The sequence below is a fragment of the Homalodisca vitripennis genome, chromosome 5 (assembly GCF_021130785.1).
Source record: "Homalodisca vitripennis isolate AUS2020 chromosome 5, UT_GWSS_2.1, whole genome shotgun sequence".
Taxonomy (NCBI): domain Eukaryota; kingdom Metazoa; phylum Arthropoda; class Insecta; order Hemiptera; family Cicadellidae; genus Homalodisca; species Homalodisca vitripennis.
In genome coordinates this window covers 17,091,998-17,109,046 of record NC_060211.1, presented here as the reverse complement: position 1 = coordinate 17,109,046, position 17,049 = coordinate 17,091,998, and the positions used below count along the sequence as shown (strand labels likewise).

Below are 17,049 nucleotides of genomic sequence, written 5' to 3'. Positions count from 1 at the left end.
GTTGTACAGAAGTGAATTATGACATTAGTTATCCTCAAGGGTTACAAATTTGGTCCTAATATATTGATAACGGGGAAAACCTGATAACAGTAACAATTAGAAATCTCAGCGACCTATGACGATCGGAAACACTTCCTATTTCCATAAAGTGTTGAACAGTTCTCCCTACAGTTGTTCTAGAAATTGGCTGCCTTTCGTGAAAGTAGTCATTAAATAAATAACATGCTTCCTCGTGTGATCGTCTGTTATTTCCCCAACCAACCATCATAAGAAGTGTTATACGTTCACGTTCGTCAAGCGACATAATGTAGTTGAAGAACTACAAGCAATACGACAAACTCTTTTGTACTAAAGCGCACTGATAAAATGGATGGACAGCACTACTAAAACAAGAAAACTAGAATAGCCTACTATGAATAGACTGGCTAATAGGAAAGTCCTAACTGCGACCCAAAGATAAGAGATTTCTAATTGTTACTGTTATCAGGTTTTCCCTGTTATCAATATATTAGGACCAAATTTGTAACCCTTGAGGATACCTAATGTCATAATTCACTTATGTACAACTGACAAGCATAATGTAGTAGTTAGCTGCAGTATTTGTTTGGTTGCAGTTTTGCTTTACTGGGGTTATGGCTACTAATAAAATGTAACCAAATAAAATCTTCGAACAGCCGCCATTTTGTACTGGATTAATCTTTTTGAGTGTGGTTTGCGGCATTAAACTCTGCTAAATAAGCCCTTTAAAATGATGTCCATATTGACCTATGCTCCTATTTAAGATTTCTTTCTGACTCCTTGCGGGACGTCCCCATGATATTACAGAAAACTGATAGTTCCTTCAAAAAAGTAGATTTTTAGGTGTAGTATTGATGTACCAAATCTTGTTTATTTATCTGTTATCGTTCAGAAAATATTATACCCGTGCAGGACTTTATGTACACCCTGTATATGTACACTACCCTTGTTAGTTATAGTTACGATCTTTTATCCCGTTATAGACTGAATTCGGAAGAGGTGGAGTAGTTAATTTGTAAAACAATATTCTTTCTTAAATTTATCTTTCTGAATATGGTATTAATATACAACATGTATTATTGCTTTATTGGTGGTTAAATGATGTTTTTTAACAATACATATCTTAAAGTAAATACAAAAACGTACGGAACTTAATAACAACAATAGCTTAAATTCCCCCATAAAATATAAAACACAGGCAGTGAAAGAGCAGGGAATATTCTATTCGATCACCTAATAGTGTGGTGAAGAGTTTTATATAACATCATTTTTGGTGCACTATAGATAATTAAGTCGACATTGGAATTCCAAACTTCTTCTTTGTATTACTATTGACATATTTATGAAAGAAAATAGAACCTAAATGCGCTCAAGTATTTAAAATATGTTTGATTTAATACGACCTCTTGATATAACTTATAGCACTTCATAACTATATAATATAATCTTTAGGCTATTTTATATTTGCGGTAACCCCCACAATTATAAAGGGAGAATACTTTAACTAACTTCAAGTTAAGCAACTCATTATCAAAGTTTCACTTGTATTACTGCTGTGAGTAAGCACGGAGCAGTTTCAATTGTACTTGTTATATTCAATCATTACATGATAACATATTTCTTCAATTAGTCTAAAATTTTAAAGTATGTAGAATGTAAACAGAATTTATCAAATAAAATACTATCAAATAGTGAAGTAATGTATTATTTATTTAATTACACAGGAAAAATAGTAAATTATATTTAACTTCAGATTTCAAATGATAGTAGGAATCATGTATGTGCAAGTTAGCGTGTTTATGATATTATCATTAAATTAACACATATTCAAACCCTTATGGCTGTTTAGAAACATTTAATTAATACAAGATGTTACTGCATAGCTTTGACTTATTGCAGAAAAATTACACAAAAATATATATATTGAAAATATGAGTATGCTGATTTTTTTAACTTTTCGTTTAACTGAAAACTATAAATTAATCAAGATAGTTGTCAATATACACAAATACAAATCAATGTTACAATGGCTAACTACAAACACAATGGTTATGTAGTAACTTTGATCCTCTATAGTTAGATTGTAACATACAAAAATAAGTACATACCAGAACGAAAGTTACTTCCATTAGCTGTGTGTTCTCTCAGGCGATGTGGAAGGTTTTACCACAGTCTACCTTTTAAATTTTACATCACGTTTCAGTTATATTTACCGCGGGTAGATATTATAATGTAGAAAGCATGAAGAATATTTTTGAAAGATGAACAACTTATTTAATCATTAATTACATATTCTATTATTTCTTAAATTTTGGTGACAAATATATCCCTCTTACAAGTCAGTTTCAATAATAGTGTTATGTTTTCATTAAGTGTATGTTTTAGAGGTAGTGTGCATGGAGTTGAAGTATAGTATGTTTTTGATTCGTGACATAATGCATAGGCTAACACCGTCTCCTGGTAAGGCTTAGTTTATTTAATAGTATGATAATATGCAATGATTGGTTATTCACCCAAGAAAGATATTGATCAAAAAGGAAGATCCCGAAACAAAGTTTAATAAATTCTTGTATCACTGAACGTATGTAATGTTTGTGTGTTGTTTTGTATGTTCTTAAAATATCCTGTTTCCTCCATAATCCCTTCATCGTCAAAATAATCATTAAATAAGAGGAAAAGGGATCAAGGTATATACAGTTTTGTATACTTATTATACAAAAACGTGTTTAAACCTCTTCCAACAATTTTTACACGTTCATTCTAAATACACTAGAGCATTATAATACTATAAGTAGTTCAATTATTAATGATAATAATATTTACAATGACGCCATTAACTTTATTATAAATAAATACTTTTATTTCCAAAATTTGAGGTGTGCGAAGGTGTTTTACATCTTTATACGAACATTAAAATCATAATAACATAATATTAATAAACTTTTATCACTTTTATACTTTTATTTTACGTACAATGTACATTTCGGAATCATTGATTCCATCTTCAGGTACAAATAAGGTTAACTTAACCTTATTTGTACCTGAAGATGGAATCAATGATTCCGAAATGTACATTGTACGTAAAATAAAAGTATAAAAGTGATAAAAGTTTATTAATATTATGTTATTATTATAAAACACTTTTAGAGGCTACATCTCTAACAATAAAATCATGTTTTATGTTTATATCAAATTGTGTATTTCAGTTTATTTCTAAGTGTATTCAATTACAATAAAAATATATTTAAAATATTAGAATACGCTATATTCCATTAAGAGAGTCATTGCTTTACTTAAAATAATTATACTAAAATTACATCTCTTTTTAAAAATATCATGTTTTTAACTTGCTTATAAATGAGTTTTGTTGTTTTCTAAATTTAAATTATTTTAAGTTTTCATTGAACAAAATGAAATTAATTTATTTTTGTATATAACAAAAGAGAGCCCAAATATTTTGAATTTCATTGAAGGAGGAGCTCTTCTTATTGGAAAAACTATTTTCTATCATTTTATAAAAGGACAGTCACAATTATACAATAATTTTATTTTTTCACTCGAGGCCTTTCGACATCAAAGATGCTATCGTCAGGTGTGAATCAACAATTTAAAATACTATAAATATTTTACAATTTAAAACAATTTTCACCTGAACAATAAAGCTTAATTCAAGATTTGTTTGAATACAAGTAAAATCAAATAAATACTAATATATGTATAAAAGTTCGCATCAAAATAATTTACTTGTATTTTAAAGGAAGGTGAATTTTGAATGGGTCCAAAATCAATGTTTAATATTTTATCTTTATGTTATTTGCATGTATAATGTTTCATAAGCGTTGAGTTCTTCTTTTTCATGGAATCTATTTAATAATGTATAGTTTTTAGAGGTGTGATTTTTTTCTAATGCATGTTTGGTATTAGCTAACTTTTAGTTTATCCGTATTTATAATATCTTTTGTGTTCTTTAAATCTGTTTTTGGGTTTTTTGTCTGTCCAATGTAAATCTTATCACAATCTTGACAATTAATTTTGTAAATTCCACTTCTATTGTATCTAAAATTTTATCTTTTTGGATTTCCAATTATATTATTTAACTTATTTGTTGTGTAAAATTTTATTTTAATGTTAAAATTTGGTCTAAATACATTTTTAATTTCTGTATAAAATGGACCATAACTCATGGATTGCCAGTATGGATATGCCAGTAAATGTTGTAGATGTATGTGTTTTCGATTTCCAAACACATCATTCACTCGAAACCCGCCTAGCTCAACTTCAGTTATAAACGAATAAACAGTGTTCTTCATAAAAATCTATGACTCCTAAAATAAACATAAAACAAGAAATAATGAAATATTGCTTTTAATAACTTAAAAATGACATTTTATGGATGCATAATTGAATATTTAATCTACAAAATGTTATTATAGGTGTTTTATTGTAATATTCGTCAAAGCGAAGTAGGTAGCCAATATAATCTAACCTTAATTTTATTTTTTCAAGTGCCTACAAAATGTCACATTTATATTCGTCTCTTTAAAATCAGTGGCTTTTGAAACTGTTTCGCTGTGGATGATTAACACTTATTCCTCTATGCTTGCCTTACTGGATATTCTTATACTCTAGTGAGGTACAGCTTCCGGACATTGAATAAATTTAACTAGTTTAACTTTAAATAGATAATAAATTAAATAGATCATTATATTAATCAACGATTCATTTTTGTTTGTTAGAACACTTTATTAACAGGAGGTAAGATGTAACAATTTGGCTATCAAGAGTATCAATGTCTGATACAATGGTTATACAAAAATACCGAGGGCTTAGATAATGAATGTGTTATATTTTCTCTTAATCGTGTATCTGGAAACGTATTTTAGTTAAAGTGCTTCATAATCGTAAAGTCGAGTTGAGCTCCAACAGGAGATATTGGAGTCGTTGAGGGTTGTGTAAGGCGAGTTTGGCTTTATTCCAACTTGAGGATTCACTTCGACAAGGCAAAGAGGCAGTATTATTTATGTGGTCCTGTAAAGTAAAGATTACTCTTCTTCATGGAAAATTAAATAGGAATAAAATAGGATCAATTGTATCTTATTGTGTATGTACTTTAATTAGATATAATAATGTAATTTGAAAATGTAGTAATTGACTATATTACATTAATCACGTTGTATGACCACAACATAAGTATCAAATTTTGAGTACAATTGTGTTAATTGCTTAAGTGAAATAAATAAAATAAGTTATTAAATAATATTATAACTTATAAAAATATCACTAAATTATTACTTAATTTTATGCGATGTTTATGTTTTATGCTATATTATGCAATGACACCTATTGACCCTTATACAAAATACCACTACACAAAGTAACATGTGAGTGAGGAGGTATGTCCCAATCAAACTTTATACGAGGTTTATGTTCAGTGAGGATTATAATTCCCAGCAGACCTCATCTTTAAAAAAAAATCAAGCTTTGTTTATCTAGAAATTATTTTCCAAGTGAATCCTGAAAACTGAATATATTTAGTAACAAAGTGTAATAGAGTGTGGTATGAGGGTCTTTCACATCGAAGGGATATTATTTAACAAAATTCCTTTTTTATTTCAATTTCAATTGTGATTCTTTCTTGAAGTTCAAAGTAAATTCAAAAATAAAGAAATTTAAAAACTTTACCTTCCTCATTGAGTATGATTTATATCTTTAAAGAGTTACTCAAGAGTTATTCACTCTTGTAATATCTTGTGAAAGGACAGACAGATAGACAGATATTCAGACGGAAATGAAAAGCTTGCAGCACTTTTATTAGTATTCTCTAACGCTCAGTTAATTATATTATTATTACTATTACTTCTTTAAAGATTGCACTTCAAAAATTACATCTTCCACAGAAACTCTGACCCCAATCTCTTTGCCAGATGATTGTGCACACCACAGTACTTTTTACGATTTTATTATTTTGTATTCTGCCGTTTCTGCCATGATAAAATACCAGTAAAACAATTTCTTCAACATTTATATAAACTTTATAAATGGCAAAAGCTTATTTTAATTACAATAGAGGTTAAATTACAATATACATAGACTGAGTTCGATGATAAATCATGTCACTATGGGATTTGTCTGAGCGGTAGTGATAAAGTTTACATTGGTATTATGGATAACCAACGAGATATTAACAACAAGAAAACCTCAAAATAAATACAACTTATAACAAAATGAATATAACTTTTGGAAATTTTTAACATGTTTATTTTTGTAATATGCACAATGTTTTGTGTCGTAGCAACTAAATATGCAGTCGAAATACCTCAACAAATACATAATCACTTTTTAACCTGTTCTGTAGATATTTATCATTCAAATACTGCTATGAAACTCAACTGAATGAACAAAATGTGTGTATTATGAAACAAAAAATCCCAAAAAAATTTCATCAATATACTTCAAATTAATGATATACGAAATTTCATTTTATATAGAAAAGATGATAAAATTATCAACTTAATATTATATATGAATACATTTTACAACAATAAACTCCTTGTTTAAGAAAACTCAGGAATGCTGAATCTCAGGTAACACATATTCTCTGGTATTTAATTAATACAACCGTAATTTTTGATCACTCGTTTGTGTTTAACATGTCGGCTGTTGTAATAAGACCAGTTATGATATACTAAAATGATTCATCTAAGATCATCTAAGATATTATTTTGTTCCTGAATCTACTAATATTTTGATGTAAATTATACGAAACATTATTTTACAACTATCATATTAATTGAAGTATTTTAAGCGTGGTAGTGTTATCCCTTGGAAATTATAATGAAAAGAAAATAAATGCTACATTTCATTACCTGTCTTGAAAGTGACCTACTGAGGGGCAAAATTTCATTTACCGTAGAACAAAAACACATATAAATTTTGGGACGAGTATTGAACTGTACTTATCATCACGATCCTAAAGGCATATGCCATTTTTTTTAAGATTATCTAGGTAATTAGTAGATTAGTAATTATTCTTCAAAAAAGGAACGTAGTTTTTTATACGTCACATATGTCATGAAATCAGTTGTTTGAATGTAGGACAGTCAAACAAAAGCATTACACTGAATTTAAATTCGTTATGATATATTTATGTTTGTAATCAAAAATACTTTTTTGTCATTAAAAGTTCAATTTACAAAAATTTACTTTTTATTTTGTTTACATAATTTTACAAAGTAAATAATCAGTGTTCCTTTCAGCTGAACCAGATTTTTAAATTTTTAATTTTTAAACAGGTAAGAGATGTTTTCATAGAGAGAGTAATGTTTCGGGAGAGGGAAAACCAGGTGTTAGGAACGAGGGAATCGATGATTTTTTTCACATCTCAGTTATATTAAAAAGTAGCCCATTACTATTCAGGGTGAATTAAAAGATGTATATTTTCATGTACACCACCAAGTGTAATTAAGGGATCCGATGGGTTTTTAACCAAAAAGATTAAAAAAATTTAAAACATTACTTAAACCTCAGTGTCAGATTATTGGTCGGCGAGTGTACACATAATGTGACCTGTATTTTATAAAGTTTCAATAATTGTTTGCTGTTGTTAAATGTATGTTTGATAGTTAATGGAATTCACTCAAAATTTCATGGTTGTGATTCCTGACGTACGCGTGTCACAACGCTCTGGTAGGATTTGTTTATTTTAACCAAAGTTTTAGGTATGTGTTAGGTTGGTTATTCGCCTGGTGAAGAGATCGAATTGCAAATCCAAAACTATAATTTTACTGACTTTTTGTTATCATTGAACGATGAAAATTTTATGAAAAATCCCTGTTTCCTTTACAACTATACAGTTTTCAAGAACAAACGTCAAAAAAATAATTAACTTTTATTGATGCATGTCGTTACGTTTGTTACAACTTTCAGGTCTTCCAGTTATGTTATACAGTCCAGAGGCCGAGAACATGTTCCGCGTTGTTATCACTCAGCTTCGGGTTTTTTTTTAATGAACATAATTTTCATTTACAAAGAAATTTATCGTCAGCGGCGCTAGTATGTTAAAGGTGAAGGGAGGGTGTAAAATAGGTTAAAAAATATTAAAAAATAATTATTCTTAGATTAAAATTTCATTTGATTTACGAATCTAAAACCAACCATTAGCCGCTAATATAACTGTTAATTTAGCGCTAACAAATATCATACAGACTCTTATATTGGCGACAGACATTCAATGTCTTTCTTAAGAGTAATCCGTATATTAATTCGAAGTAAATCCAGGTTGAGAACTTTTACAATGCAATTATTTCTCGACTGCTTCACTATTTCTTGGAAATGAAGACTAGTAGAATCCTTGAGTAGCTTATTGAACAAAACAGTTATACTTCAAACAAGACATTTGAAAAATAAATATAATTTATTTTTAACAAGCAGTTACAAGTTCATGTGTTCTGGTTACAGGTACCTTTACATGAAATTAATAGGTATCTTTTTAGTTAATCTCATTTTCTTACAAATATATAATATTTCAAAAAAAATACTGCCTAACTTTTTTATATAAAGTTTTTATATAAAGAACTTTACAATACCGAAATCTGATAAAAACCCAAATACAGTCATGGCTCCTTTAATAAGGAAGTTTGCTTGGATAATTTCAAGTGAAAGATATAATTTTAATTATTCAGCTATGATATAACAGTCCTCAAAGAATGAAATAAACAAATTTATGATTCGTGTGGACTGTTAGGATAGGGATTCTTTTCTTAGTTAAATCATAATACACCTTCTCAATTTACCTTTAAAGTGACATCTGAAGTACAGGAAAATGTTAGCAATTTATTTTTTTATTTTAACCAAAGAAGTTGGACCAAATAAAAAGTATTTTTCAAGTTCGTTTATTTTTTTAAAATTTCTCAAAGTTTTTTTGTGTTATAGATAAATATTATTGTGTTTCCTACATGAGACATATATCATAAAATATTTTTGTACATTTAAACCTACGAATATACAGTATCAATCCAATCCCTCAACAAAAATATTTCAGAAATTAATTTGATAGAATATGACAAGATTTAATGGTCTCCTTGTCGGTAATGAGATTTTACAAGCAATAAAACGACAGTCACTTTCCAATAAAGAGCACAACAAATATGCTTAATATGTACTTAGAGAGATTAAATCAATTTGTCTACAACGTGATTCAACAAACTCGCAGCCACAAGAGAGGTTCAATCTGTTTTATTCATTTTTATTGAATTTAAGAGCACTTTGACTTTAATTGTGTCTTTTACTTTTTAGTTTTTAGCGACAAGTGAGCAAAACTGAAAACCATTAACATTGTGAGGATAGTAAACGTTTAAAATTTTAAAGTGGTTCTCTGACGTTCTTTCATTATTAACTTGTATATATTTATACAAGTTAATAATGTGTATATAGTTGTATATATATATATATATATAGTTCAATGCTTTTAAAGAAAAACGTTTGTAAATTAGAATGTAAACTAACGTATGTGAAATTAAACATAAGTAAGTAATTTTTGATGTTTTCATAAAAGAATTTTTAGGAAAAGGGATGCATATGGCAGGGATCCAACACATGTACACAAAAAAATAAATATTAAACGACATCGGTGCTCTTTCAATGGGTAATGTAATTTAGGTACGGTTAGGTGCGTCGCAACAATAATTATTTAATAGCTCGGTCATTGTTTGGTTGGAATTGAATTTTGTGTAATTAGAATAATAATAGTATTATATAATCAAACCGTTTAGAGTAAAAATCGGCATACATAACAAATTCATTAAAAAGTCTTGTAATTTTAAACACGTTAAATAAATATATATGCATCCATTATATTTCATATATAAAGATGGATTATTTCAAAGAATAAAGGGATTTTCCTTGGTTATGTAACAAGATAATATTACTACGTTTCAAGGATTGGAATCCACTCTCTTCTTAAAGTGTCGAAACACATATCACTTCATTTACACGTATCAAGTGATGAACTCACCCAAGCTTAAACATTTGACAACAAAACAATTCAAAATCAATCAAATTAATCAAGCATACACATTAAAAATGAATCAGTTAAGAAAAGGCACAAACAATAAGTATAATACAACCGCAACAATACACAAAACCCGCAGTACACGCCAGAGAATGTGACAGGCCGAGAGGGAATGAATATCAGCACGTCACTTAGCATCCTGTACATCTGAAACAATAAACCAAATGGCAATCGTTGGGAGACGGCGGGGCAGGTTTTTTTATTCTTCACCTCAATTATTCTTCAGGTTCTTTTTATTTCTTCATGGTGTGGGTTCTAATTTTACTGGCTGGAATTTTGTTTTTACTGTTAAAGCTTGTTTAGCTTTTATAGTTACTTTTTTTAAGTATTAGTACCTAAGTGGTCTAACCTATGTAAAATGTTTATTTATTTATTTTATTTATTTTTATCCCCATTTACGTTTGAAAAATTATCTATACAATGCATTATAATGAATTCATACCACGTCATGTGCTGAGTTCAGACCATCAATGTAAGCAAAACGTGATTTGAACATGATGATCCTTTTAACAGATTTTTCGGAAGCGTGAATTGGTATTGCTCTACACTCTGTTGCCTAAAGACTTTAAAACGTTTATCCGTTGTAAATTTAGGTTTACTGTGTTTACTCTGAAAATTTTAGTTAAATGTATTTATGTATAATCAGTAATTCTAGTACCGTTACTACTATTACGTGACTATCCATGTTATGCATAATTTAAATGTACAATAAAGTTAGTGATTATCACTATTCTTGCACTTCAAATGATCTATGCGTTGTTCCTTTAATACTTTATCTTAACCATGGGTTAAGTTGTGTATTATTTTATAGCATTGAATGGCAAATGCTATTTGATTATTTATTTTCACTTAATACACTTAACATAACATATACCTTTTTAAAATTATAGGGTGAACCATGCTACCATTCATGTTAAGTTTGTTAATTTCTAATTCCTACCGCTTAAGCAAATACTTTTTTTATCACTAACAGTATCTAGAGTATTGGCAAGAGAAATAAACAGTAAACTGTATTGCATAGTGTAACCTTAAAGACTACCTAGAAGAAATGCACTTAAATTTTTACATAGAGTAAATTCTTGAGGATTAGTTAAAATTGACTTTGTCTGTTACTGCACTGACCATTGTTTGCCTCGACATTTATAAAGGAGCCAGGATCCTTTAGGGGTTGTAACTCTAGGTTGGGTTATCCGCGTTTTCTCAGTTTATTACTATTATTGTACTATGTGACGATCTTTATTGGACCTAACGTAACGGCCTTAAGAAATAGTCAAAGAACACAGTTTAAGTAGTTTTCATACATATATTCATAAAAATTAATGACGTTTGCTATACAATGTGCAATTGTCGCTGCAATACAACTGATTTTATTTGACTTTTGGTCAATCCTCGCAAACAGCTGATATCACGTTACTGATTAAATATTGATAAATTTAGATTTAAAATTAAATTTATTTCGTAAATGTAAATTTATTAAATACATTTTAATAATAATATTAAGTTTAATAAAGGAATAAAATGAAAGTTTATATATTTCCCCACAGTCACATAATAATAAACGGATCACTCCAAACTGTGTAATATTAGAATGGAAACACACAAGTTTTAATTCTCAATGCAATACTAACTTACGTTCTTTGAAGTCCCCTTTATTTATTATTCCATCTGTAAAACGTTAGATGTTCTGTAAAGTTTTGAGTGCTTTGCAAATACAAAAGTGTGATCTACAAGTATGCTTTTCATATATGGGTAAAGTAGTGGTATGACAATGATTTACGTTTGTCATTATATTTGGAATTTTCACGTAAAGGTTTTTACTACAAATTTGAACATATAGACGTAATGAAAATCCAATGATCGAGAGTTATGTCATGTTATCTGATTGATACTGTTAGAATTCTATAGTTTAGATACAATTTTCCAAACACTTTTTCTCCTCTACTATATCTTTGAGTTCCTAGATGACACCTCTCTCAGTTGTAATGTCCACCTTTGTCTCTTCGCTAAGTGCTTCTATTAAAACTGAATGGATTTATAAAGGCAACTGATGAGAATTTTTTCCGTTCCGTGGTAAATACCTCTGCTTGTAAATATTGAAAAGAACTTCTTATTTCCGTAATTAAATTACGATAATTACATTCATATTTCGAATTGAATTTTAATTGGGCACCAGAGTTTTCCAGCTCAAAGAGGGACCGAGGTTATTTTTTACAGCATTAAACATATAAATTGTGTGAACAACATTCTTCCGATAAAAAAAGTTTGTTTGCTGGTGTAGTTCTTATGACATTGAAACTAAAAGTTATATTAAACATTTTTAAAGGCTCCAAATCTTAGTAATATTTTATATCTTGAGCTATGCAACTAATATATTTATACATAAATATTCAAACATTTATTTTTGAACGTTTATTTTACTTCCTGGGATCTATTTATTGCTTGAAATAAGAAGAAAATTCGAGCTCAAACCATTTCAGCACCGAGGTATTAAATTCATCCCTCTGGTCATATCTTAGTGGGTGGATTCTGTATCGATGAAAAATCCACCTTGAGCATCTAGGTGATGCTTATTTTTATTTTAAAATATTCAGATAACTTCTTGATTAAAACAAGAGCAAAATTGTACCAGTATAAACGCGTATCGTTTGATAAAGTTTATAAGGAATAAGGAATAATAATATTGTTGGCCACCCACTCACATGTATCTTTTGCTACAGCTATGCCATAAACTTATATTGGAATACATTGTAGGTGAAAGCTTCCAATATGTACTGGTGTTAATAATACCCAATCAAATAACACAGATGCCTTTTGATGTTAAATTTGGTACGAGAGTTAAAGAACAATTATTAGTAACACTAAATAAAGTCTTTTATTACTAATACTGAAACTGTTTTAAAAATTATCGTTTTTTAAAGAAACTGCCATACCCTTTTTGAAAATATAAAGGTAGAAAGCACAAACATTACGATTTATCCGGAATTAAAAGACGTAGAGATAAACACTTAGAACTAGGGAACTGTGTAATAAAGTGAGGTTTTGGTGGCCATTGGTGATCATAAAAACCAGAAATATCCGAATTGGAAACTTTGCATACAACAACCCCTAATGTCTCGTGGTATGTAGCAGTTTGCACATTCTTGGAACTAGATATTCAAAATCAAAAATACAATTACTATCCCAGGACCTTCACATTGACACAATAAATCATTTTCATGATAAATAATAATAATTATTATTTATTTTCCATTCGTTAATTTACATGAATATAACATAAAATGTCTTTGGAAATAACTGACCCCATTTACAAGTATGTGTGGCCAGTGTGAATTATTAAATATAAACAAATTTACAACATCCTTAAACTAATATAAATAAATTGTAAAAAATATTATAAATGAGTCCAGTCTCCATACATCCAAAGACACTCTCTGCGCGGCGCTTGGTTTACTTGAAAACATTATATACATACAGATTATAGTCCTATATCAGGTGGTACTGCAGTTCAACTTAACATTTCTCACATAATATAAATTTAAATTTTTAGAAGAAAAATAAAACAACAAACAGACGAGAAAAAAAAATTAAAATTAATGTCAACATATGTACAGAATTTATACTAAGCAAACATTCATAAAGTCTACATCTTGTTTTAAAAATAACCACTCTTTTAATTTTTCAGAAAACATTTTTAAGTTTATACAAATTTTTACCACATATGGTAATTGATTGAAGTACTTAGTACCTATATATTGGAAAGATTGTTTAAAAATACTTTTTGTAACTATTGGGAGTTTGAATATTCTTTTTTTTTATAAATATCACGTTAAAAAATAACTATATCGATATAATCACGTTATGAAGATATTACATCACCAAACCAAAATGCTGATCCAACATGGAATTTCTGTATCAAATTATAATTATTTTTAACGTCTATTTTTTGAACGTCTTGTTGAGCTCATTCGAGTTCATAAATTCGACAGGTCTCTTTGATTTGCAGAGATTTAGCTTCTGTAGCGTTTGCTACATATATCTTTATACATTTAAAAATAAAGTAATATCGGCAAAAGAGATATGTACACAAATATTTTAGACTGTAAGCTGAATTTTTACTGATTAAAATATGGTAGGAGAGTTGACAATGAATTGCTCAAGCCTTATGATTGGATCAAAAACCTACTAAAACTTGATAACTTAGTTGGAAGAAGGGACTAAATTCTGTTTATTGAATAAAAGAGAGAGTTTTATTAATCTCACCCACCTAACAACGCCAACACGTCTATCTCAACTTAAATATCTTAACCATATAACTGCAAGAAAATATTTGGGATGAAAGGAACAGTATAGTTGAGTGGGTAGTGGAAGTAATTAAAGATCTTTTATTTTTCATTTAAATAAATCATATGTTTGCTTACGGAAACCCAGTTCGTTTTAATAAAGGTATAAAATTACTCTACTTCAAAGATAAACCTGAATCCTTTAGATTTAAAATGAGTTCTGTGTAAACTGCCCGTTCTAAAGTTACCTTCCACCTTAATTTTCAGTTATTTTCAACTTTGATTCGATCAAATTCTAACTTTTGCTTCTTATCATTAAACATTTCTCCAGCAAAAATATTTTCAAGTTTATGATATAGGTTATAAAACTAACAGAGATGACTGCGAAATATTCGTCGAACTCAATGTAACATAGTTTATAGATAAGACAATTTTGAAATGCTTAGATTAGCCTACGTAAATTCTTCATGTAATAGTCTGAACACTTTAAAAATCATCGAAATATAACTTTATCATCATGCAACCAATGTAATATAATTATTACAAAAAATTGGTTTTTTGACAGAATAATGGCTTTTAGAACTGCACATTTTATATATTTTTATTGATCGGGGTATCAAGCAATCTTAAAATATATAGTACCAGATATATCTTAGACCCCAAGAAAATTATAATAGTAGAAAATAGACGCTTTATGACTGAAGTGGCCTTCATGTAACTATGTATATACATATTCTTGATCTAGGCAACACGGCAAACTACACCATGGCGTCGGAAACATAATGTTTTCGGAACCAGAAGTGCTCATACACGCGCAATACATAAAATCAGAACCATACGAATTTTCGCTGAACATCTGAACGTCCAAACGAAGAAAACTATAATTATATAAAACTAAGATATGCTTATTTCTTATATCATATCATAAATGCGTTAACTGAAAAGATAAGGTCTAAGACTATAGAAAATCGCTAAAATATTTCAATTAGTATTGAAACTGTTGAGGGTATTCAATAAAGAATTTTAGAATAATGAAGAAAAATTCGAGTAGTTTTACAGGTACATTTAAAAACGGTTTCGCTCTTTGATTTCTTCCTACAAAAACGCTTTATAAATTGAATTGGTCATTTGAGAAACCCCATAAGTCAATTTTTTAGCTAAATTTAGTTTTTTATATTTTTGCAATCAACAGATATAAATACACAGTTCCTCTGAGAAACAACATAAGTCAGACTTTTTTTTACCAACTTTATAATGCCACAAAGTTTTAGTTCACTTGAGAAACACCATAAGTCAGTGACTTATAGTGTTTCTCAAGTGAACAGCAGCAACAGCTGACACCTTGATCAGTGATCAGCTGTTTACATTGCACTAACAATTCCAGCCCAGGTTTGAGGTTATGGTGGGATATTAAAGAGTAGCCTATTTTCTTTGTTCGTCTAATATCGAAATTGAAACATTTTAAAATCATTATCAGAATGAATGAGCTAGATGTTTAATTTAGAGATTCAGAAAACGTAAAAGGAAAAAGGGTGTTCTCAATAAATCCGAGTACAAGGCCGAAATAATTAAAAAAGCCAGAGTTTCAGGAAGCTCATACATAAGTTGGACTGGAAAAGAAGTACCAGAAATAACTCCAGGAGAAGATTGCAAGTAAGTATTTTTCCACTTTTTATTATGTTCGTTCAAGTACTAAGCTTACATATTTGTACATATTTTATGTGCATATCTCTTAAATGTCATATAATAGTAGATTATAAAAGATAGAAGTAAAAACATTTATTATTTACTACTGTCCTATTATGGACTACGTCAGTTTTTTCTACCTTAGCTGTCATAGTGCTATAGCAATAATTTCTATCATTGTGTTTGTGATAGCCTACTTTTTTAGCTCTTATCCTGTAAACACAATTTAATATATAATATACACACACACACACACACACACACACACACACACACACACACATACATGAACGCACCATACGCATACCTATTACTGTTGGAGTAACACTAATAAACTAAAACTTTCTTTAAAAAATTCCTTTTCACAATACACTTTGGTATAGACTAAGTTTCTATCCTTATATGAAACCAATAAATTTGATGTGTTAAAGTGAAGAAAAATATTTTAAACACACTCACACAAACAATTGCAACATGGCCTAATTGATGCAATATAATCTATAACATTGAAGAAACTCTTTAAAAACTTTAAATAAATAGATATATTCCCAGAAATAATTTGTTGTTTTTTTCAGGTGTCGGCGGAAGTGCTTCACAAAAGTGGCAGATGAAGAACGGAAACGGATATTTGAGACCTTTAGAAGTTTGGGGTCTAAAATGAGCAAGACAACTATCTACAATCTTTGATTGCAGCAACTGAAGTTAAACAGAAACGGCGGAGGAAATCAAGTGAAAATATCACGTAAGTCCAGATAGAGGAAATACATTCATTTACGAAGTATCAACACCATCTGGAAGCAGCAGGTATGCAAACTTGCATTCTCTAATATACATGGAATAAGTAGTGACCGCATCAGGAGATTGACAAAACTACTAACAGAGGGTAAAAATCCTCAGGATATGAGAGGCAAAAGTGTCCCGGGCAATGCAAAACCAACTAATTTTTGTCAATAGAGTTAAAGAACATATCGCTTTCCTTTCCTGTGAAAATAACAC

The 17,049-nt window shown here is 29.2% G+C and overlaps 1 protein-coding gene across 1 annotated transcript in view; it reads left to right on the top strand.

Moving 5' to 3' along the window:
- Positions 1-16,740, top strand: part of LOC124363368 — a 37,936-nt gene extending 21,196 nt beyond the window's left edge. Inside the window, exons 2-3 of the mRNA XM_046818618.1 lie at positions 15,880-16,020; positions 16,629-16,740. Of these exons, the coding sequence (XP_046674574.1) occupies positions 15,880-16,020; positions 16,629-16,740 (253 nt within the window). The remainder of the gene's footprint in view (positions 1-15,879; positions 16,021-16,628) is intronic.
- The last annotated feature ends 309 nt before the right edge of the window (positions 16,741-17,049 follow it).